Below are 25,791 nucleotides of genomic sequence, written 5' to 3'. Positions count from 1 at the left end.
CATCTTTTTTTAATGAAGGTAGGCTAAGTAAAAGTGAACTAGCCCTGCCTGCTATAACCCACCTAGAGCAGTAGCCTAGGTACCATTGGGTGAACTTTTATTTTTAATGGTTTGGAATTTTAAAAAGAAAAAAAATATTTTAGATTCGACACGTGTTCTCGCGATTGCCAATCGACAAATTTGACAAATTGTTCACATCTCTAGTGTAAATTGTAGTAGGCCTTGGACAAATGAACCATTTTCTGATTTCGCCAGCAGTAAAATGTGTCTGTGAATGATACAATCAGCATGAATTATCACATTTCATCCCTCATAATTACTCTGTACTCAGCATGCAATTGTTTATAGCTCATCACACAATGTCATCAAAAGGTGTTTGTCTAAGAGTTGATGGACTGCAGGTTCCGAAGCCAGGACAAGTCTGGCTCAAATAGTTCGATGAAATTGGTTACATTTGTACTTTTGTTTTTTTGCAACGGAGACCGAATTCAATTTCAAATCATTACATTCAATCCTCAAATAGTGAAATACAAATTCAAGTTACTGCAATACAAAATCAAGCTATGCAATTCAGATCCAACTGCTGCTAGCACAACTTTCTGCCCACACTACGTGAGAAGGAGGTGAGGGGAGAGAAATCATCTACTATTAAGCACTCCATGTAGCGGGTGGCAGCTTGCCAGTCAGAGAAGACAGCCAGGATTCATTTGTACAGTAATGGGAACCCCAATATTCCCACTTTCTCTTTAGGTTGCCACTAAATGTCCACTTAATGTCTCTCTTGATCAAAGCACACTTACAAATGGTTTTTGAGCATTGCTTTAACCCTTGCTTGGCATCTACCAATTTAGCTTTTAAAGTTTCTACTTAACATGAAAAATGCAAAGAAAATATTTTGACACCCACACAGAAATTCAGTTAAATGTGCATAACCTTCCTCCTGAAACTGATAAATTATGTTTTGCACGATATTCCTTTGAATAATCTGCACATTGATTCAAAAAATATTTTTTTTTCTTCATTTGTGTGTACGACCATGAATGTGGCACTACTCTCATTATAAAACATTTGAATTGGAAGACTTGCTGCATTACCCTAGTTTAACCCTGCTGTATGAATCAGGGAGCGCTGACGAGTTTTGCCGATTAATGAAGCACTTGGGCAGCGTACTGACATGTCCCGTGTTCTAGGGTCATTCAGGAGACCCACAGTATGCTCTTCAATGACTGGGCAGCTGAGGTATGAAAAGCGCAGTGGGGAGAGATTGTGCCTGTTCGCATGCGCTTTGGAGGATGGAGCACGCTTATCTGTGCTCTCCTGAACTGACGCACACTGCAGAGATGAGACAGTCCTAAGCATAGAATTCAGCGGATTGAAATTGATGACAAAATGTTTTCAAGCATATACATTTTGTATTTCCGGATAAATTGAATCTTTGACATTTAAGTTGAAAAAAAAAACACCGGTTGTTGTGGTACGGTACGCCTGGTGAATCCTCAATCGATGCGCGGCAGAGCTAACATTGTTATGCACGCGGCAAGCAGCTAAATCAGAAGCTGGCTGGGGGAAGAACCCAGGCAGGGTACAGCCAGTGCAGCCCCTGCGTAAGGCACCTGTCCTGAATTGCACCCATGCATGCCCAGTTGTACAAATGGATTTTATCTAAAGCACAAGCCATGTAAATCGCCCCTGTATGAGAAGATCTGCCGAAGAAAAACAACGTGACATAAAAAAAACCCTAATTTCAGCAGCGACAGACATTTCCTTGGGGAGGAAGAAGCAGTTCTTTCCTCGCTTTTACTCAGTCTGTTCCAAAGACTGAATTTACATGGCAAATAGGAAACGGGAAACAAGATGGAGAAGCCAGCTCCCCGTGTCCCACAATAAACCAGAGACGGTGGCTTTTTCAACAGGCTGCAAAAGGAGGCGGTCCTTTACACCGATTCTCCTCAGCAACCTCCACCAAGGGCCTTCAGCGTACATTTCGTTTTCAAAGGACAGTTTAAGGTGTCTGGGCCTCTTTGGCAGCGACTGCTAATGAGAGCAAACAGACACTCCAGTGAGAAGGAAATGCATAAATACCACATAAAGACCACAAAAGGACCAGAATCCAAGAAGACACAAGCAAACAAAACGCTAAACAAACAGCCCAGAAAATGCATTCTCTGCAAATGGCATTTGTCATGTTTAATCGTGTCCTCATTGTTAAACTGGATTTATTCTTAAGGATTCTTAGTGAGTTTATTATCCCCATTATTGTCAACAGCCAATGGTTGTATCAATGACAGACTGCAAAGCTCTTGCCCCCTGGGAACTGTAGAGCTCTCCGTTATGGGGTTCTATCAAATGACACCAGAACAAAACAATTGGATTACTCTCTATAAAATCCTACCAAAAGTATGCCAATAAAACCAATGCAAATGGCACACGGATTATTCAGAAATGTAAAGGTTTGACATTTGGTTGAATGTGTAAAGGACACAAGGTCCCTGTGATGTAATCTACTGTGTAGCTATAACCCAACCCAGGACCTTCAATGCCCATTTACCTACCAACAGATACTATGGCAAATGGGGTTTCCCTTAATGCCTGACAGAAAATGCTATTGAAGTAAATTATTTCTGTTCTTCCAGCCTTAGCTATCCTCAATTATTTTTAAATGACCTATACATGAGCAGCATCTGAAAGTAAAAAAAAGAAAAGAAAAATTGTAGGGCGCAAAGATATAAATCAGCTACATAAATGCTCTAAAAATGACACATTTAGGTTATTCCAACATAAAAAAAGAAGCTAACCTTTGAGTCTCCAAAATTGTACTGATGAAGGCTTAGCAGCCAAAATATTGGCATCTTTATTAAGAGTTGAATAAAAGCATTATTTTCGGGAGCACTTGTGCAGCTGTGCGAGTGCCGTTCCTCTCAGTCGATTAGTGGCGTCTGACTCACGAGGGCAGGGCACATCCTGGCAGGGTCTCGAGCACAACGGAACGTGCCGGAACGAGGTCAGTCTTCAGCAGCCCGCGACTCGCGGCCAACGCGAAGAACGCCGAGCGCCGCGGCAACAGTGTAGGCCGAGGCTTTCAACGGGGATGGCCTCGCTTTTGACCGCTCTCTCAATCATTACCGCACAAATAAATACCTGAATGCCAAGCATCTTTATACCTCATTTCATTGCATTCAAATGAAAAATTGGAACAAGCCAGGAAGCCGTGCTACCATTTAGCCTATTCATCTTAACATCAGTCGCAAATTGTATACCCAGACGACTAATTAATTACATCAGTCAGCTTTCAAACAGAATGATGCAAGGGCCATAAGGCTTCAACTATATGATTAATGCAGTGCAAATGAATAATTTGCCTTTGTCAATGTGGAGACAATCAGCACATTACACAAGCACATTAGACTAAATGTGTCAGAGCCGAATGCGATTGCTTAGCACTGCAACCTGAATACAGAGGCTCTCTATGCGCGGCGGTGCCGCAGTCCTATCTGCCGCCAGGACCGGTGCTTAAAATGGATGGCGCTCCCTCGGTGATTCCAACACACAATGTTTCACTTTTTTTATTGCCTGGTCCTTCCTGGGCGCTTGCAAAAGTGCGGTCTTCAAAAACCGCGAAAACAGACTCGAGGGGGCAAACCCAGCAGACATTTAAGTGGATAAAATGGGCCCCGAAATTTGAGGTAACGGTAATCAGCGCATTGGGCTAAGCTGAGCGTTGTGATCACAACCGGTGTTTGTACATAAAGCTGGTGCCGCAATCACATACCTGCAGACTTCTGCAAAATCCTGCTCCACAAAGCCCAAGCAATCGATGAACGGAACATAACGATCGGGGAGGGAGGTACACCAAGCACACGCTGCATTCAACAGAGAGCGCAAACAGCTGGACTACAGTCTCAAAACAAAGCGAATGCCTCATGTCGAAGGCTATGACTTCGCATAAACTGACAATGGGGTTCACAAAATAAGGTTATCAGTACTGTGAGTACTCAGCGGAGACAAAAACAAAAAAAAAACTGCAGGACACTAACACCATTGTAATACATACTTTTTGACTTTCATTGAGATTAACAAGCAGTAAATACGGGTGCAAAACCTCATGTTTACATAGCTGTGAACATTCATCTGTTTTTGTCATTAAGCCCTGCCAATTTCCTGCCAGCAGAAAAAGATATGATACTTGTTCAGGATTAATAATATTTATTCATTTATGCATTTAATCCTTTAAATGATTGGACACAAATCTCTGCATTAACCATTCCAGTCAATTCAAGTAGTCACTGTCACAAATAATTTCCCCACCACCTATCACTGTCAATCTCCAAACCTGAAAACCATTCAAACTCCAATTGCCTAAAAATCACAGAAGCGAACCCTTCCCCCAGCCATTCGTTCCCAATGATAACAGCAGCAGCTCACCGTTTCATGGGTTCTGACAAGGTCGTCTACCATGACTCATACGCAGACTCTGCACAGGCTGTCCGTGGTCAAACTAGCTTTCCATTGGGAAAAAGCAAAACCTTTTTTCCCCCCACTTTGCCAAATGGGACCTGAAAGTGGTTTCATTTTGATCGCTATAATGAGCTTCTTTGATTATGAATACATATGTAAAAAAAATAAAATAAACATTTGAGTTGTCTTAGACATGTTGAGTTGTTCATTTTCCAGCTCAGTTTGTTCATGTAAACCCAAGAAAAATGCGATCTGACACAGATGAGGACAGCGCTCAAAAAAAAATCACACTTATTTTTCCATTTCTAGCGCTGCTGCAGCCCAGTATAAATAAATAAATAAATAAAATGTGATTCTCGGGAGAATAAATTAAATATTAAATAAAAAGTTGTAGTTACACCAAGAAGCATGTGCGGAGCGTTCAGGCGTCCCACGCCTCGGCTAAGCAGAGCAATGATGAATACCACCGGGAGGTTGCGAGGTGTTGGGCCTCCTCCACGCGGAAGTGAGAAGCCGCGGCACCATGCGGACAGGGCGGGGCGAGGTCGGAGCAGAACCGGCGCAGTGATCTGGCTCAGCCGAAAACACCGGCGCTTGACCGGTTTAATTAGCGCTGCTCGTGGTCCGGGACTTCTTTTCCCGACTGTTTTTTCTCGGGAGGGAAATTGCCACGGTCCACACGAAAGGAGCTTGAGGGGTTTTCGCCGTTTCGAACAGACGCGGGGGTCACGGGTTCGAGCCATTTGCTTGGGAAATGGATCTTACCGCGGCTACCGCGGTAGGCTGGGGGAGAACGAACGGAAATTGCGGCGATAACAAAGCACTTTAATTCCACACCGCTCGCAGCGCGAGAAAATAAACGGCAGGCCGGCGTAACCACCAGCGAGCCCCGGGGCTCTCTCAGCAGGAGCCGACGGGGATCGGCCCACGGTCCAAGCTGCCTTTGTGCTGGGAGCGGGTGCAAATCCCACTGCGTCCGACCATCGCCAAAGCAACCAGATCAGCTGCGGAAACAATGCTGGAAGTGGTGGCACAGTACTCTTTCCCTTTCAGCTTCTTTTCATAACAAAATATATTTAGGAAACTGATGGAACAGATTTAGAGATTCTCAGAACATCCTCTTTCTGAATTCATTCTAAACGCCAACAATAGGCAAAAAAAAAAAAAAAGAAAACCAATGGATGACATCAAAGGTCTTTAGAAAACATATAAAGATTCACTTCTTCCCTGCCATCCAGGCTGTCATTTCCACCCATTTCACTATGACATCACAAATATACAGACTTGGGCTTATAATTTGCCACCTACCTCATCACAAGTACATGCACCCGCCCACCCACGCACACATGCACCCACTCTCTCTCTCTCACACACACACACGCACACATACACACACACACACGTCTTGCTTATTCACATCAAGGGGAAGAGCTGCTATATAACCTTGACACATTCTATGTTGCCTTTATTTGTGCCTATTTGAGATCCAGAGGAAGGGCGGCTGTAATTAAGAGCCATGACGATCGTGTCGCCATGGAAGCGTTAGGGGACTCGGGAGTGAGAGAGCTGTGGCCTCGGTGATGCCGGGGTGTGGAGGTTATTTCAATCAGGGTGCCTCTGTCCGTCAGGCACAGTGTGCACCAGGGATAATTATACCAGCAACCTGCCCCCACAATGCGATGAAATTCACACAACCGATTGGACACGCTCAATCCCACATTCGGCCTGAACAAGAGGCCATTCTGCACTTTAGTTATTGTTGAATGGTGTGTTTGTGTCCAAGCATTTAGCTTCACAAACTGCTCAGAAATGCCATACGGCCAGTCCCCTAACGTCCCCCACACCTGTGTGTCAGGGACTGGACATCCATGGTCTGCCTGAAGACGGAATGGTGCCAGTTCTGCCAAAGTTCCTACAAGAGAGGTACTCTGAAAATAGACCAGAATACAGTAAGAACTTCAGAAAATAGATTTTATCAAAGATAAACTGTCCGCAGGTAAGGTTCCAAGCCTATCTGGCCACAATGGCTTTTTAAAAAAGGACAAAATTAGAATATGTGAAGACCAAGTGCGTCATTTTACTGGAGTCGCTGATCACTGACTCCACAGCAGGGGAGGGCGGAGGGTGTTAATTTGAGACCCTGAGACAGGTACACGAGCAGCTGTCGATTCAAAATGAGAGGAAAGGCACACTTCCTGCCTTGGCTCCAGCAATAATGAGAATGAATTTTGATGTTCCTCCAACGCTTCATGGCACACTCCAAAACAGGAGTCCTTCAACTTGAGAGGCTACTCTAAATTACTGGAATACATCTCCAAAAAGAGATGGAAAAAACTACAAACTGCACAAAGTCACAAAATCCTACATGGCAGTTAGATTTGAAAAAGCAATTTTATGTGCACTAAGAAAGCATTCAAATACAGCTTTGTTAGTTGTGCAACCTAGTGCATAGCTAAAAACCTAGCAACTTGTGCATGTCCATCCACTCTGTCAGTCCATGACTACTGTCATTACTTTAAAAAATGCTCAAATACAAAAAATAAGTTATCAATAACTGATATTTGTCTGGCCATACTGGCAATGTCGATACCTCCTTTTTAATGTTAAAGCACAAATGCAAACTGAAAACAAGTTTCCGCGTTCATGGAAGTAGATGAACAGAGGCATCAAATAATAAAGGCAAAAATTCAGTAACAAATTTTAGTTGTATAACAAAACATTTAAACTTGGCAAACAGAGCATAGAGTCTAGAGACATATACAGCTTTTAAAATTAATTTATGAATGAAATGAATACCTCAAGTAAGAGATTAAGATGCCTATTAGACTACACATTGAGCGTGACATTTTCTCTTAATTTACTGCAGCACAAGCAGCACTGGTGCATGAATATTGCATCATCATATCGACAATATAGCAAATGTTCATCCTGATTTGTTTGCCGAACTGGAGCCGAACAAAAGGAACAGTCAATTGAAACACTATTGTCAAGTATTTGTCTGGGCACAGAAATCACAAGACGCATTCACAGTTGTAACAATGATCATAAATACAAAGAGCAAGTGGCTTTAACAAAAACAAGATCATGCAAGATATACTTTTACAATACAAGAAAAAAGCAGACTTAGTCATTGGTTAAAAAAAACTGTTCATTTTGGATTTACAAAATATAACAATATAATAAGTCATTTCTAACAAAGGCATGTACAAGCAAAGCTCATTTATCTGTGTACCTTTCTTTTTATATCTGAGCGTCAAAGCACATCAGAGATATACAAGAACTTACTCACTGCATCACATAAATGATTTTAGATTTGATTTCCAATTTCTTTTTTTATGCTTGTTTGTTTTTCCCACAACATGAAAAAAAAAATCACATAAAGCAAACGTTTTTGATGTCCAAAACCGCCAGATCACCAGCCGATCATATCGTAAGAAGGTTTCAGCACCTTTGTGCAAGATCCAATACAGCGCGTATGCAACAGCTTCTAAATTCTTCAACAGTTCTATACCTGTCTGTAAAATGTGGAGTGCAGGGAGACTGAATGTTTTTCAACCAGCTGCCCTCTAGACAGATCAAACCTTAGAGGCTGTATTGGGGTTAACATCAACAAAGTGAGCTGGAACACAGCATGTCCAAGACAACTCCCTGAGGTGATATGTTCTCGTATTTAGTAAGTACACACAATCATAGCATCTCAATATAGTAACCAAAATGAAATCCCTGTCAATTTCCATTAATCGCAGACTTTCATTTTCCAAATATTGTCAATTTATACTGGAAATTATCATGTATCTTGATTACAATAAATAACTAAGGTGTAATATTTATGCAATGTACAAAAGTATGCCAGTTTCACTGCTAAAATGCACAATACATTTTTCCCTTTACTCTTTTTCTTCCTTTGATTGACATGATATAGCCTAACCTTTATAATAGTGTTGAATGTCAAACTGTATGCGAGCCACACTGTGGGTATGGGGCAGGTGTCAAAAGGAATTTCCACCCTTTAGGGAATCAATATAGAAGGCTGTGGGCTGTACTCCATCCTGTTCTACTTTCCTTTTCCTGTTGCCTTGCAACAATTACACACTGAAGCCCAGCACACGCTACAGATCTTGTGTGCGAGTGCCTCGAAGCGTGATCACAAGTCATTCTTCACGAGTCTGGTGAGCAGGCGGTTATGATCAGGTGTGCAGCAATGATAGAGAACGTCAAGGGTTGACATTAGGGGTTCCTCTGGGTGGTACCCCAAGGACAGGGGCGCGTCAACACAGTAAGGAGTCCAGTGCTATTTCAACTCTAACAGAGTACACGTGAGTCCAACAGGGACCATATGTACCCTGTAAGAGTTGATTTAACACTGAACTTTTTACCGCATGCTGACACCAGATGCTGTGTGCACTGTGCATCCATAACAAGCAGCCAGACGAATCCCTTAACCACAGACAGAGGAGCCCATTAGAGGAGGCCTTTAGCCCTCAGCCAATGGCTGTCTTTCATCATGCTCTCGAAAGCAATGCCTCCCTGACAGTCTACTGGATGGCCCTACTGAAAAACCCTGCCCCCACACTTCCTTCCATATGATCCACCCCGATGCAGCAAGGCTTCCACAGCCAACTGTATTAATAGCTGTATTATATCATATATCAGTATTAAAACATTTATGCCCCATCCCCTGGCATCAGAGAAGGGCTGTCGTTTACATAATCAATTCATCAATATCATAATGCAATATGAACAGTATCCTGCCACTTAAAAAATGCAATACATCTTCATAAATCTTTTATGGTTTACCCTTTTTTAAAAATAAAAGATTCCTGAAGATGCCTTTCAGCTGCATTTCGAAGCACGAACCTCAAACGGATCACGCTTGGGGGTTATTCTACAAAACGGTCAGCTTGCTCTCACCTCCTTCACATACGACCTCTGGTTTGTCTGCGTCGATAAGCGCGTGTGTGTGCTGTACATACGGGTGTGTGAGAGAGCCAGAGGGGCGGTGCGTTTGTTTCTTCCTCTGTGTACGTGCGCGGTTCCCCGGGCCTCTCGCTCTTCCTCTTCCAGCCCTTAATCTGCCAGCCCGGCTCGGCGTCGCAGGTGAGCCCAAGCGGAAGAGGCTAGGCTAGCCCGCGGGAGCCATGCTTCCACAGCGCGCGCGAGGTGCTCGTTCCCGTGGGAACCCCGCGCGACTTCCTGGCGCCAGGACATCTGGCGCCCTCCTCTCACGCCCTCACCTGCTGGTGCAACCCTCCCGTGCGCCCCCTGCCCCACCCCCCCTCCCCCCAGCCCCACAGGAGAGCCCCACCCCTGTCTGCTTGCAAATTCAAAAGAGGGAGAGCTGGGTCTTCTCCATTCTCTATATGTGAATTGTTGTTTACTTCTTCAATTCAGTCACTTTAATCCACCCCACTTTAATCCACCCAAACACATTTCACTATTTTCATCTAAGAAGTCATGACCTTTCCCTTATGAGCACTTATTTCTCATTTAATGAATGACAAATTCAAATATCACAAATAAAATTCCAATTGTATACAAACAGTATTTTCCATCTTAATGCATACCAACTGATGTCACAATGTCACATTATTCTACATCCTTCCTTAATTTATTTTCCCTGTTTATTTTAATGCTGGTCCAATTAGTATAATAGCATGCAAAATCACAACACGACTGCAGAAACCAAACAAACAACTGAAAAAAACAAGAGCCTTAGATTCCCTGTAAAATCATGTTTGACAAGATCTATCACTTATTTACCAGAGTAGTCACGTATGAAAAGCTTTTCTGTTCTGCACACTGGATCCAGCAGCAGAAGCTTCTGTCGTCTCAGTGGGCCTCCTGTTCCCATGGGGAGCCCATAGTCCTCAAGACGCTCTTTTTATTTTTTTTGTTTTTACCCTTCCTCCACAATGCATCTGTGTTTTTCCTCTGTTTAAAGGTTCGATATCAAATCTACCGGAGCCCTCAGTGTTTGCAAACTGCGGAATCCGTTCAGCTTAAAATGTGACTCAAAATGAGACTCCGCTATGTAAATTAATGACAGTGAAGCATAATTTAGCTCTTGCTCAAAGCAAAACAAGAAGGGCTACAGAAATGTTAACTGTTAGTCTGCTACAAAAAGCAAAAAAACAAAAAAAACAAAACCGTACCATCTGCTTTGAAAGTGAGTGAATTCCAGACACGCACAAACACACAACAATGAAACGACAAGGCTGGGCCAGCAACATGTTGGAAATGCAGATCAACGCATCAATTCAGACATTTCTGACAATGCACTTAGTACAAAGCGCGCTGTATTAGCCTATATGTGTAAAAAAAAAACCCCTAACTAATATGGAAATGAAACAGCCAGCGTGAAGCCGAATCCGAGGCAGGAGACTCCCACTGGCGTCTCCGCAAGGAGGACGATCCCAGCACCTGCCCCCTAACCGCCCAGCACCTGCCCCCTAACCACCCCTCCCCTCCCCCTACACACACACACACACACACACCCCCGGGACCAGTACAATCTTGGGACCGGGGCCACTGTACATTAAGGAACCCGCTGGACCGTGGCTTGTCATAATGATTAATGGCACAATTAGCCCAAACACCAATAGCCGTGCGGAGTAAGCTGGCAGGGGTCACGGAGGCATGTAACTGTGCCCTGCTCCGCATGTTTAGACTTTCGATGCTGTCATCTTCAATGCAATCTGCTGTATTTATTATCATACTAGTGACAAGACGATCAGCATTTTGTTAATATAGCCTACTCTCTAAATTTGTCCTTATTAAATAAGAAGAATAAAACAATTATCGGACCTGACACAGAAAAATCCTTTAGACAAATATTTGACTAAACAAGTGATTGAATGAATGAACAAACAAACAAATGAACGAACGAACAGTTTCACGGCATGTAATCCCAGCCTAGACCAAGCCTAATGTAAGCCTCGACCAAAAGGGTAAAAACAAAACAGTGAATAACTTCTGTCAGCTTCAGATGGCCTCTCTCACCAATTGGTTGATTGGGTCCATTTCTTGTGAATGTAATTCATCATACTGAACCATGCAAAACTGACCTGACAAAATTACACTACTGCACCTACAAACTATATCATGCCAATCCGACCTTTTGCCCAACTAATCCATATGCTGTCTGGAACACACTTGCGTGGGTGTATGAAATATGCGAGAGCATCCAACTGGAGTAATACTACTTGTGACTTTTCACCCATGCGTTCCAACATAACTGCAAATTAATTACCTAGTTTTGGCTCCCAAAATGGCCAGTGCTGTTGATGAGCACACCCCTCCACTACAGCTGCCCAGGCACCACATATGCGACCATTTAGTCATCACGTTGGACAGGCATTTGAAGGACTCTCAAAAACTCATTTTGATTGCAAATTACAATTCCTGGTGATTTGGGCCTCACTAGGCAACGGATACGAAAAGAACATAATGCTCTCGCTCCGAAATTAGTTGGTATATGGGCTGGCTTTTGCTTCAGATTCATTATACTGATGGGGTGTTTGGGCTATCCAGCATGATAGAAGCCCTTCTTTAATCATGTAATAAGGGAAAATGGAGGGGAGCTAGCTAAGTAGAATGAATTTTCCATAGTTACTATCTGAAAATAAAGTCTACTGTACAGCCATACTGCATACAATTAACCACACGTTAAGTATGTTATTTAATAAAATGTCTAATTCCTAATATCCTGGGTTTCAAGGGATGTACATAATGAAAATACACGCACACACACACAAACATACACACACACCTTTTTAGTTTCTTACAACATCAACATTTACGCAGCAGCACAAGCCTAATATAGCTACAGTGCTTAATTTCAAACCAAACTTCCATCCCTTTATCCAATAATTCCACTTTCTGCTAATGAGCATCAGTGCAGTGAATCGTGAACCAAAATTCCTCCAGAGAATTAGTAAGCAGAATTCTCCCGATGCCCTGAAATATCAACCTCCTTCCATCAGGAAAAATCCTCACCCTGAGAAACCTTGCAAGGATTCTCATGTGTACCCCGTGTGAAATAGGCATATGTGTATTTCAAGAGTATAGGGACTGAGCCTATATGCTGGTTACCTACTACTTTATAAGACTCAAAAATTATTCTGGGGCCAAAACAAACAAGTTAACTTTTCAGATAATTACAATGAACAGAACAAAACAAAACTAAACTAAAAACTCAAGGGAAAGACTGTATATGTGAACTTCTGTAATTCCCTTTAAGACAGGTCATACTCTTCCCTAGTCAAATGCTTTGGTTTGGTGATTTACCCAGTGCTGTCAAACAATGCTGAAAAAAAGCTTGTGGGTCCATGCTTATTTGGAAGAAGAGAGCACCTCTTCATGGTTTATACATGCTACTACCAGACGGACAGCCCTGGTCTTGACTGCAGCTGGGATCTCATTGAAAGAAGGGTGTCGGATGCAGAAGTCCATAACAACAGCCTGAACACCAAGTTACACTGGCCAGTGGGTGTACTGCTAGGTACTATACTGACCAGCTGAATTCTCCTGTCTCCTAGTGCTAAGCAGTCTTGGGCTTTTTCACGTGCCAAGTGGCAGCTAGGCGTGATATCAGTAGCACTGTGACAATGGAAACTTATAATATAAAAATTTTACATTTTCAGAAGTGCACCTATGTGTGCACGAACATAGAGGATGCAGGCACCATCTTCGGTCATCTGTGATGCAAGATGGAAGAACTGGAGAAGCCAACAAGGAGAACATGAAAACAATGTGCCAATTTGGCTTCTCAGCGTCAGGGTGAACAAAATGACCAGAGGAAAACATAAAAAACCAAGGCTGCAGGGCAGAATGGGCGGGCACAGAGCACTAATTTGGGTACCCCAAAGCAAGTTGTGCCGCCATTCTAGCTTGAGAGTTCTTCACTGCACCGAGACTTTACTTGATTGTATTTAATATCAAATTGCCTCTTGTGCCAGCTACCTTCTGGCTTCTGTAAGCTTGCTTCTGCATGTTAACTGCATTACGGTGGGGAATTGATGATGAACCACTTCCCTTTTACCAGGCTTAGGCATTGTCACAACCCAGCTATTACTGGAAACTGGAATTTATTTTTGATTCTGTGCTGTTGTTCCAGGCTATTAAGAGTCTGTCTCTTATTAAAAACCCGGTATCCAATCGAAGTTTCATGGTACATATGTAAGCAGTTACATTACACAATGAGTGATCTCGTGGAATGCATTCAAATGTGACCAAATGTGTATCTGTTCAGTCCAACGTGGGGCAGGTACAGCACAATCGTTAGCAATGATCCGTTCGACCAGTTACTTTGTTGCGCCGTCGGATGTGACCGATTTCTATGGTGTTTTCCGTTTAGAACCGGCATAAAGCTAACGTAAAAAGCATGCTTTATCAAGAGATGCAACTGGGAGGCCTTCACTGAGTCAGGGTTTACTCTGCTGAATGAATGCTGCAGTCAGCGGAATAGGGGCGCTAAGACCTCACTGACGCATTGGATTACCTCTGAGGGGGGATGTCTGAAGAGGGCCGAGATTTGCCACAAAGCCAATGAGGCACGGACAGAGGTATGGGAATACTCTGCTCGGAATCATTGACCGAAAAATGCATTCCATCCCCACTGGAAACGGGATCAATGTCCATCATTGTAGCCTCCAGCGCCCGATGCCGCTGTACAGAGACATTCGTGTCGATGGCAACATTTTTCAGTCGATACTGTTGTCTTGCTTTAATGCTAAAATGCTAGGAATGCTAGGGGGACCTTTCAGATGGTACAGTCCTGGAACAGACATTTATGTTACGTAAGTACGTCATGTTGAATTAATGTCGCATACACACGAAGAAACTCAGAAGAATAATTCATATTTTAAATAACAGAAACTGTAGTGTATTTGGCTTCTGAAAAAAGAAAAACCCATGAATAAATGCCCCAATTATTATTATTTTTATTTATTTTTTTTTTAAATCATGTCATTTTATTCATGTGTCATCTTTTGAGTTCTGTAAATTTGCTTTTGCATGTTAACTACATTACTGTGGGGAATACATTTTACAGTATGGTAAGAATACAGAGGTCACTTACTGCAGAAGTCAGCAGGCAAATGAGGCAAAATCTGCTTAATTGTAGAATATCGGCTCAGATACACTTTGCTGACTGCCAGGTCTATTATTTTACAGCTAATTATTATATCTGATCAAATATGCTGATCAAGGAACAGCATACAGATCTGTCAAATAGGTATGTATGCGCAAATTCAATAATTTTATTGTTTGTTCTGTAATAGTATATTTACTTATTACAAAACTACAAAATACTGGTATTTACAGGCAATTATTTTAAAAGCCAATCAGACATTTAGCAGACCAATCAGACATTTACACCCAAGGAGAGACTTCTATTTATATTTGTAATCCCCTTACACTGTTAACCTCCTCTGAACATGCACACATCTGACACAGATTGACTATGTAGACAAAGGCTGCGCACAGGACTGCAAACACAAAGTATTGGGAAATGCATCTTGCTCATTTTGGCATGATGCAGCAGAATTTAAGGGGCAATGTCCAGTCTTCGGTTGATTTGTCAGTGCAGAATTAGCATTTTAAGCAAAGCCTTAATCTGCTAATATCTGTACCTGATAAAGTCCCTCTCACATCACCACCAGACAAACGCAGTCCTGGCATAACTGCGCAAACAGAGGTCTGGAAGTTTTGGACAGTTCCGCTCAAGTGTGCTAAGAGGTCTGTGACAATTGGTTAAACGCCGTGATGGATCCAATGTCTGAAAATGTCAGCGCTTCCTCCTAAAAACAGTATTTTTTTGATGGACCAGCGAGCGTAAGGAGAAGGCACAAACGATCCCCAGAAATCAGAAAATGAACATTTGTTTGGCACAAATTGACGGCACCCAACAGAGCGCTGATGCATTTGACAAGGCAAAGTGAGACTGCTGGGATCCAGGACTGTAAGAAATCATCGCTCAATTCTCAGCGAGGATTCTCATTTCACGCTAATGGCTAGCATCACGTGCGTAACGTGGCCTCGTCTCCTGAAGCTCTTAGCAGGTAAGAAACTGATGCAATACCAGCAAAAAAAAAAGAAAAAATCAAAAAATGTGATATGGCCTAAGCTATTTCAGTGTGCAAAATTCTTCCCCAAGGTTGACATTTTCAAATTTCCCATCATACACCCTGGAACAAAAGAAAAAAAAGTCCCCATTAACAACAATTGAGCTCGGTTTCTGAAGAGGGTCAGTGAGTGGGGCAAAAATAAAAGCAACAGCTAGAGATTTCCCATGAGGCCAAATATAGGCTACATGATTGCTCTAACAACCCTCTCCAACCGACAGAAAAATACTGCTAAAGAATTCCCAGGCTCATATATTTGTGGGGATTTTTTAAGCAAAATACCACGCTTTAGTTTTTGAGGTTTGTTTTTCTTTTCTTTTCTTTTTTTGGAAAACGTAAGGGAAGGTCAAGATATTTCAAATCATGGCAGGCCCAATTAAAAACATCTTACATGAAAAGTTGACCTACAGAAAACTGGCCCTGACCATGCAGAGAAATATAGCTTCTGTTTCCCAGTGATTCATAATCCTCAGAAAGAGCCCCAGAAAGAGGAAGCAGACTAATGCATCTGTCATAAGAAATCCATCATCTCTGAGGCACCAACTTCAAAAGGCTTCATTTGAGGAAAAAAAAAAATGAATAAGTTCTGCACTCCAACTAACGACACTAGAGACAAACCAGGTGTGTTTCAATCCTGCCAAATTCTGCGGTTTTTTCATCTATATGTTCACCTTACAAAGTCCAGAAGAACCTGTGATGATGCTGAAGCGTGGCCCAGGGTTTAAGCTATTAGGCCTAAACCCTCCCTAACCGCTCACCTCACACCTCATTAAGTGGGCACTCCATGACACCACCAACATCCCACAAAGTGAACATCCCACAAAGGGGATAGGGAGGCGAGGGGCTGGTTTGGGATGCTGCCACAGTTTGCCTGAAAAACAAGCTTTCGCCATCTCTGAAAGGAGAGAAGTTTTTTTTTTCCTTTTTTTACGCTCTCTGTGAGCAGCTGCTGGAGACTGCCAGCGAAACAAATGTCCACTGAGGGCTTTTTTATTTTTTTATTTTTATTCATGGGAACGCTGCTGCCCAATCATGCCCTACTTGTGGGCATCGAGGCCTGCCAGGGTGCCAAAAGAAGTTCGGTGACAGAGAAAAGAAAACGGAAGAGTCTGTCTTTGTACGACACGGACGTTCCGTGCAAGAGCTACAAAGAGCTGACCTAGTTTAAAGGGCAGGCTTTCTCCGAGAACAGGCCAAGCAATAAAACAGTGCCCGGGAATCAAGCAAGAATCATGCTTTGCCTAATTATAATTGTTCTGTCTGTTCTGGCCAGCAGACAGAAAATATAAAATACAATTAATTGCACAAAACACCCTGATTGCAGTTTTTCCAGACGTTTCCAGACAAAAGGGATAGGCTTCAAAAAAACAGTCCTGGTTTTCTGTCCCTGTTTGCTTGTTTTTCTTATCCATTTTCATCCTTAAACACATTTTAACACAATGTCAGTTTGGGCTTGTTGTCATTTGCTCTGGCGTGGAACTAGGGGTGCAAGAAAAATCCTATGTACCGAAAAATCACCCCAAAAACAGCTGACGGTTCAGAATAAAAAACAAACCCGGCAAACTGTGGTTCGTATATTACAAAATTATTTAATTTTAATTGAATTTAGTCTAATAGTTTAAAAAGTACAGAGACAATCTTCAGACAAAATACTAAAAAGACCTACAGAAGCCCAAAAACCCAGGCGCCAACTGGAGAAAGTGTCACTTGATTAACATAATCGTGAGCTCGCTCATTCTTTCAAAAAGACAGCATGCTGATTTATTTGGAACGCACTATACCATGACTGGTACTTAACTGTCACTTGGTAAGCATGCTATCTGATAATAGATAGTTTGGCGAAAGTAAAGATACATTGGTTTCTCCTAACGAGTTTAGCAAGTTTAGTAAAGAGAACAGACTATAAATATAAAATAGAGAACTGCATTGAAACACGTCTTGTTAATATAAAGTCTTATTTCACTGAAAATAAATAGCACTGTTCAAAAATGTTAGTCCCTATGAGTCCCCCTCCCCACCCCACCCCACCCCCCATTACATACCATACCATGAACTCTGTATCGTGATACGAATCGTACCGTTGAGTGCACTGCAACATCCCTACTTGGAATCCTTCATTTCCCATGAATAGTTTTATGTCAGTGAGCAGGTTTCCGCACTTGAAACATTTCAGACCACACTGACTTCATCCTTCTTCAGTCCACAGTTCAAAATGTAAACTCTTTGTGAGAGCATCATTAACCACATACCGCATTATGGAAAATGAATGTGTTAGCTGTCTGAGGACTGATCTGGCTAATTAAATGTTCTGGGATGCAAGGACGGGGCGTTCATTCGTAATGGCCGTTTCTCGCACACCGTGACCTCAAGAAGGTCAATCATCCCTCAATAAAAGTGTCTAATTAAGAACAATTAACGGCTCATTACGATTACAGTTGCAAAGTGAGTTGTTAGCCTATGTGAGGGAAAGGGTCTGAGAACATTTCATCGGGTCAGCTCTGAAACACGCTGATTTAATGCAGCCAGAATATTCGCTGTCACAAGTAAAATCAGCGGCTCAGTATGTGTGTGTAATCTACCAATAACCCTTCACCTTACTCAACCTATTTTTCAAAATGGCGAAAACTCAAGTACAGACCAGGATTATGGACATTTTTGGAAATACATAACGGTCAGGAGAATGTGTTGTGCTACGTTACAAGCTCCTGTGGATGACTGAATGACAGAACTTGTCTCCGCTCCAACAAACACAGTTGAGTCAGATAACAAGCCCAATGAACAAGGGTGTATCACGGCAATCAGCCAATTAAGAACTACGCCAGATAAGCAGCCAATAAGCAATGGGATGTCAGGTGCCCAGTCTATGAATGAGAGCATAACAGGTAAACAGTCCAAAGAACATGTGAGCGAGGTCATCACTCCATATTCTGTTAAATGCATGGGAACTCTTGAAACTGATTTAACTTCAAACAAAACAAACAAATTTTGCACTGCACTGATGCTTTTTATGAGGCTTATTTAATCTGTAGCATACGAAATACAGATATAAGCTATGCTTGCCATTAAGAGTAAGACTGGGGGGAAATAAAACAGGTCTTGATAATTTCTAAGCAGCCTGTTGCCCATGGCAGGGTAGGTCACCTTCCCATAAATCACTGCAGCGCTCATTAAAACATGACGAGAAGGGGGATGACAAGCCTTGGACAGCTTGGCAGCCGCCAAACTCATCACAGCGGCCCATGTTTTCCGCCGGACAGGAAATCAGTTGTGTAACAAATGTTCGTGCCATAATTCTTTAAAAGACTACCATAATGAAGGGTCTCGCAAAAGTGCTATTGATTTTGACAGAATGCTAATGCATTCCAGAGCCTGAGTCTGCAAGCCGTTAAGAGGAAGCTATCAAAAGTGTCTTCTTTTTTCACCCAAACACTGAAGGTCAGGCATTAAAAAAATAAATATATATATATATAATACAATCATATAATACAGGGCTGTCCTTAAAAAGAGAAAATTGTGTCTCCAATTGCAATGCAGCTCCACGCAAAAATGATGAAGCTTTAGACTGTCGCATCAAACACTGATCACCATAATCATAGCCTATTTATCATCACTTGCATCATTTATAGACCTCTGAATTACATTAAAATCAGCCTGAGGACCGAGTCTCTTCAAATTCATAATATTTGAGGAACGCTGTCTGAAAGACAGTCTGTTAAAGCTGCAGAGCTTTAAAACTTTAACTGCCCTCAACTGACAGCAATGACTGACAAGCACTTTCCCATAAAAAAACACCTTAACCAGTCCCAAATCTCCCAACTGGACACAGTCAAAGCAGACCATGGTGAGATCGCCTTTCCCAAACTGGCAGTCAATCAGAGATATGAGCCAAAACAAAATGAGAGAATTCAAAGTGCCACTTATAAATCAGTCTGAAAAAGCTATCTACATCAAAAATAACCAAACAATGTGGTTACAACTGAAAAATGAGACAAGCAGCTATGAACATTTGCGCTTCAACTAACTAATATGCAAAGCGCAGGCAAAAAAAATATAAATAGAATCCATTTGAAGCGTGTTCAAATTGGTTTCCTTTTGATTCTGTGAGCCATTTTGCATTCCAAAGAGAAAAACTGACAAACCCCGAGAACAACATGCGTCTGCACACGCTGCTCTCCCCCACAGTGTTTCTGAGACACTGTGGTAAGCAGAGCAGCTTGCACCTATCGCTGATTACGGCACAGCATCTGACCCCACAATGAGCTAATCTCCGCTGCTAGGGATTACATCACAGAGTGAGCCTCGCTCCCGGGAGCGGGAGACGGTGCCGCACATGCCCTCCTGGCCCCTCCCGCTGAATGTGACGGAGGGGAGGAGCTGAGAACTCGCAAGTGGCCAATCTCGGGCTCCTTTGACTCGCCCGGCTTTCCATCTGAATGCGGTGGCAAAACCCTTTCTGCGTGTGTGTGTGTGTGCGCGCGCATGCTTTTCAGTACGGCAAAACCCCGTTCCCTTCTTTTGTCTCTGCCACTCTATGGGATGCCTTCACAGCTTATACAATGCAAATCAGCGTGGTTTCCATTCACAAGAGTGATTAAAATGCAAAAGACGGCCTTTCTTCAAACACCACTGACGGAAGGCATAAAATAAAATATCCTTGACAGGCGACAACCACAGTCCCAAGGCTTCCAATTGTTTATTTATTTACTGAATTGCTTGTATCTGCAGAGCCATATATAAACAAAACTTCAAACAGGCAACAGAACTGGCAAATACAGCCTAATCATACAGCCAAAAAGAATTTTACAAATCCGAAAAATTAAATCTAAAATATCTTATTTCTAAACAAGTAATAATCTTCATATTTAGCAATAAGACATGGATGCGAGAGCTTTGTATGGTACAACTATAACAACTGTGTGCTATAGGCTTAAAATATTAGGGGGGGGAAAGCAACACTGAAAATTCAACACAAATATTTTTGTGCAAGTAAACTCTCTAGTTTTGGAGTCATTAGAATATCTAACATATATTCCGAATGTTAATAAATATTTGTTTGTTTATTCTCTGCCAATTGCAATGGTAAAAAAAGATAACATAAAAAATGTATGATAACACTTTCATACTAGGATTCAAAAGCAATAAACGAATCATAAGACTGTTCTCCATGCCAAAGCTCTATGATTGGTTCGGATTGGAATGGGATCATGATGACTCAAACCAATTTTTTTGGATCCACAAGCATCACTATTCCCATCATTACAAAACTAGATCACAGTGGCCAACTAACATCGCAGATGAGAGTCCTACTTCCAATTCAATAGAAGTAGGGGCTCTAAAATAAGCGTCCAGGCTGATGCAGGTCTTCAACCCTACTTGGATACATCTGAGATGAATAAGCATGCTAATCTGGTGGTGCCCGTGTGTATGTACAACTAGACTCTACCTCAGGCACACCAAATAAATAAAAAATCTATTTCCATTTTCAAAACACACAAAAAAATGGCTACAGCCAGCTAGTGCCAAGCTTTCCCCACCACTATTCAATCAAGATGCACCAACAAAGCAATAAATAAATAAATAAATAAATAAGTTTGATTGTCTTAGCTCGAGTTAATCAGCTTAAGGATACAAGTTCAAATGTTCCATAAGTACCTCTGGATACCAAAACCAATGGTTAATGACCAAACAGAAAAGAGCCTCTGCCCCCTCACCCCATTCACACTCAATCAAGAGGATCACTGTGCATTTGTACCAGTCTCATATGGATTGCTATTCTGCTGCTCCTCATTTCAATAAAGGCAAACGTAAGGCCTGCATTTTAATTGAATACTCGTTAACTTAGAGATGCACAGGACAAATCACTTTGCTTGAATCTGTCCACCAGTGTACGCCACTTCAAAACATCTTCCCCCTCTTTCTTACTCTCCACTGTATAATACAACACAAAATTCAACAAGAGCTGGGATTTTTCAAGAAGCAATTCCCAAAAAAGGCTAAATCTGTATTCTTTTTAAGTTTCCTCCTTCTTTAAAATAGCCAATTTAATGCCACAGATGTTAACCATCTTAGCTGCCTCAAGTTAGCCCGAACCAAGGATTTCAACACCATTGAACACAGAAGTGTTTCTTTCATCCTCGGCTTTCCATATTAAAAATATCTGTCTTTTTGATAGCCTAATCTAAATTAAATAAACCTTGAAAACAAGCCTGGCAGACTTGTTTCTATATCCGTGGATGTTTCTATTATTTTCCCCTTGCTTGAAAGAGCAATATAGCTCAAAACCGAATGTTTCTGCTTCAAGTACGTAATAAAAAAAACCGCCCAGAATGCCATGAATGTGCCCATTTGCATTTCCCTGGCCGCATGCGTCAGAACGCAGCCACGCACTGAGCAGCTGCGCCACTGACGTAGCGCACAACGCGACAACACAAAAGACAAAAGGACACAAAGACCTTGTGCTTCCCCGCATTGTTTTTGGGTCACAAATCACATCACAACTTGTAGCCTGCAACTGATAACACAGCTGAGTGCTTCTCATTGATCTCTAAAGGATGGGAAGAAACATAGAAAGCAGAGGGGTGAAAAAAACGGGTCTGACCCTGTTTAAGGGGCGCTAACAAACACACACAAGCTATAGGCAATATGAAGATATAAGCATAAAGACATAAAACAGAATTGAGAAAAATCTGACGGGACAAAAAATACACATAACACATGTGTATTTAATAGAAGAACAATGTAAGAAGTAAGGTGAACGCTGATGCCAAGCATTATGAAATATGAGAAGATCCATTTAGAATATCTAATCCAGCATCAGAGTACTGAGGGCTACTGTTCATGGCATTTGTCTAAACTCCACTCACGTAATATGCATTACTGAATGCAGCCCAGTCTCATATCAGCGCTGGAATTTTGTTGTAAATTGCCATGCACAATATTACAAATATTCAATAAAGCACCACAACTAGACTGCCTCAAGAGAGCAATGAAACTGATAATAATCAAATACATCGGGCAATCTGTATTTTATTATGACACAATTGGATATTTTCCAGAAAACCATTTAAGGCTTACTCTTTGGAAGAGAGCCATGCTCATTTCAAAGATGCAAGATCTAAGTGCAGATAAGTAATGAATTATCAGTGACTTGAAACCACACGTAAATAGACATGTAATTAGACTCATCCAAAACAAATCTTTGAAATTTCTCTCTGGGAACAGATAAGCAATACCAATAGACCCCTGATTAATTGCTGCATCCGGCTGCAATTTTACAGAGTTGACTGATTATATGGAACTTATTTCAGCTCCATGTATCAAACATCAAGCGCAATTGAACTGAAGCCTTCTGGTAAAAAAAATTGTCAAATGGCCAATCTTTAGATACCTTGCTGACTGCATTAAGACTTCACCTGCAGCAAAGCTTCTGCAGACCAAATTACATTTGCCTTCAATGAAGCACGTCCACTCACATGGTCTTTGTCTAAATTCTTGATTTAAATGCTAATTCATCTTGCTTACCCATTTAATGACCATCCCGCGTTACAATCCTCCAGCTGTTAGCTGCCCCACCCCCTTTTCTCTTTAAAGCCTGTTTTCAGACAGCACTTGATAGTGTTTGCCTCTTGAATACACGCAGTAACAAAGTAGCCAAACACAATGCGGACAAATTTTAATCTGCTAAAACACGGACTTCTGTGTCTTGTTTGTGCATTGTTTAATAAAGCCATTCTGTTTCCATCTACTGTCGCAAAACAATGAGTCTTCACTTATAACACATAGCTACAAAACCAGCAGTTTCTTTAATTTGGTGTGTATTATAGGCTACGTACGGATTAGAAAATGTAAAAAAATAAATAGCTATATTTTGGTCTACTGAAACTACCCAATGATGGCACTGTTTTTCACGCGGAGAGCAACTTGTGATAAAGATAGTTCTTAGAATAAAAACTAACGGATTCTTCCCGCCCAGGCTCACAGTTCATTGATTGGGTGGAACTGTCTTCAACACAATGCAGGTAATAGCTACGTGCAGGAATAAAGTTGCAAAGCATTATCAGCTACTAATCGTAGCTAAGTATTTTAGGAATACAGCTAATTAAACAACTATCTGTGGATAAAATTCCGGTTAAATGCTGGTTGTCTTTTGAATCGACTCGTCAATTAACACATTTTAAACGATAGGAAGCTACGGGTTCCTGCACATTTGCGCGATAGATGAGTTCGAGTAACAAAGGTTGTAACCCGATAGCTACAGTGTGTTTGAATGTATCCTTACAAAAATAACGAAATAACTGATGGTGAGTTCAAAGCGCTGGCTTTATACATTTTGCTTAACTTTGACAGTAAATAGGCTGACATAAGAAATGTGAAATAAGCAAATCAAGTGCATGCGCATCAGTCTCCAAATTTGTTAATCGAGTGATGCAACGATATTGTGGCTCGGTCTCACAGCTCTGGGATAGGCGTGATGATGATGAACTCATGAAATCAAATGTAATTGGCCGCATAGCGACTGTGCCAAAACCAAGACGTTATTTTCTGAACTGAAAAGTTATCTACCTGGATTAGTTCAACAAATGTAACCCGTGGCTTGCCACATTTAAATAACGCTTGCTAGCAGGGTACTTTGACATATCTAATGTTTAATTAATCTGTGCATATTTAATATTTGATAGAATTTCAGCAAGCTAGCCAATATCTGTAAATTAAATACTATGCTACGTTATTGTAAATTAAAATGCACCGCCAACGGTAGCCTACTCCACTCTCTTCATCGACAAGTTTATGGCCATCTTAATCTTACGATGCTCTGATTTACAGCTTCGCCTAAACCAAATCGTTCAGTTTAACAAAAAACGATTTTGGTAAGACCAAGCCAATCATATAAATATTTTGAAAACAACAATGGTGGTCTTGACTAACCGAGTTGCAACTTAAAACCGTTAAACAGGCTACATACATTAATAACATTACCAATGTTAGCTCGCGCCAGCTACCTAACATCAGCTACAAGGTGCAAACAGCCAAACAGGCGTAGCTATCAAGTATTGCACAGTACAACCCGAGCGCACCGAACAAAACAGACTGATGATTCGAAATAATTGTTAAACACTACTTTAGTTCCCACAGGCCAACTGCTCCAGAAAAGAAAACAAGCTATTTACGCAAATAAGCTGCAACTTAACAGTTCTCCGTTTTAAGACAGTTCATGTTTCAGAGAAAAAACAAATTATACAAAAACAGTCATGCATGGTGGCAATGCACCTCGCAGCTTGTACCAAAACTTCAATCGGGTTTTTCTTTATTAAATGTTTCAGCTGTTATAATTAACATCTTACCTGCAGTGCCAAATAAAATGAATGCCCAGATGAGATCCTTGGATTCAAGCATTGCAATCGCTAAATAAGTGAAATTTCTTGCTTTATAAAAGTACGTCCTCCGAAATAATACGTTGGGGACCTTGAACGGGTGGGTGGTAAGTCAATGCAATTTTCCTCCTACTTTTATACTATTATTATTAAGAATATTATTTGAATGTTCCTGGGTTGATTTCAGCACTCTTGCTCGCACGCTTCCCACAGCACGAGTGACATAAAGCGGCCTTAGCACACAAACACGAATTAATCCGCCTGGGCAAAATCACTTGCGCACTTGTCTTGATGGGCCATTGAATGTACTACACAACCCCGTCAAATAGTGCGCGTAGTTCACTGCAGCTGAAAGGACGGCTCACCTGCTACTGTGAGACCCATGGAGCTGTTCAGTGGTGGTACCTCAAAAACAGCGGTTAGGGTTGGGCTATAATTTGGCTACGGCAAACATATTGCAGTTGGCACACCTTATCTTCTTGGTCAAGAAGATAGATGTTCATTTTAATAACATTTAATTTAACAGCATTATGGGCCAAACTATATGGACTTGTTCTTACCCTGTTATGGATAATTATAAACAATAGTCCTAAATCAATCACAATCCATGTCAGTTTTAACGTGTTTAAGCATTCGCTGGATATGCTGTAGTAATTTCTAATAGCGTCCTGGATATTGCTGGCGTTGCTAGTTTGCGAATGGACAGCGGATCATGGATACACACCATAGTGTCAAGCCAAACACAGCTGTTTTATTGTTTATAGTTATTACAAGAAAACCACCTGAAACAGTGTCACAGCCAGTTTAGATAACCAATGAGCGATGGCGCGCCAGCTTTGCCC

At 41.6% G+C, this 25,791-nt stretch overlaps 1 protein-coding gene across 12 annotated transcripts in view; it reads right to left on the bottom strand.

The window, feature by feature from the left end:
* ncam1b (neural cell adhesion molecule 1b) overlaps positions 1 to 25,244 on the bottom strand; it is a 201,892-nt gene extending 176,648 nt beyond the window's left edge. For 2 of the 12 annotated variants that reach the window (XM_064302974.1, XM_064302979.1), the window contains exon 1: positions 24,920 to 25,240. In XM_064302974.1, the coding sequence (XP_064159044.1) occupies positions 24,920 to 24,971 (52 nt within the window). In that variant the 5' untranslated portion in view covers positions 24,972 to 25,240. Of the gene's footprint in view, positions 1 to 24,919 lie in introns of all 12 variants that reach the window. The other 10 variants (XM_064302980.1, XM_064302984.1, XM_064302975.1 and 7 more) reach the window with 9 other exon arrangements.
* Positions 25,245 to 25,791: the final 547 nt, after the last annotated feature.

This window comes from Anguilla rostrata, chromosome 12 (assembly GCF_018555375.3).
Source record: "Anguilla rostrata isolate EN2019 chromosome 12, ASM1855537v3, whole genome shotgun sequence".
Taxonomy (NCBI): domain Eukaryota; kingdom Metazoa; phylum Chordata; class Actinopteri; order Anguilliformes; family Anguillidae; genus Anguilla; species Anguilla rostrata.
Note: the sequence above shows the minus strand (reverse complement) of the source record. Positions and strands in the feature narration are given on the sequence as shown.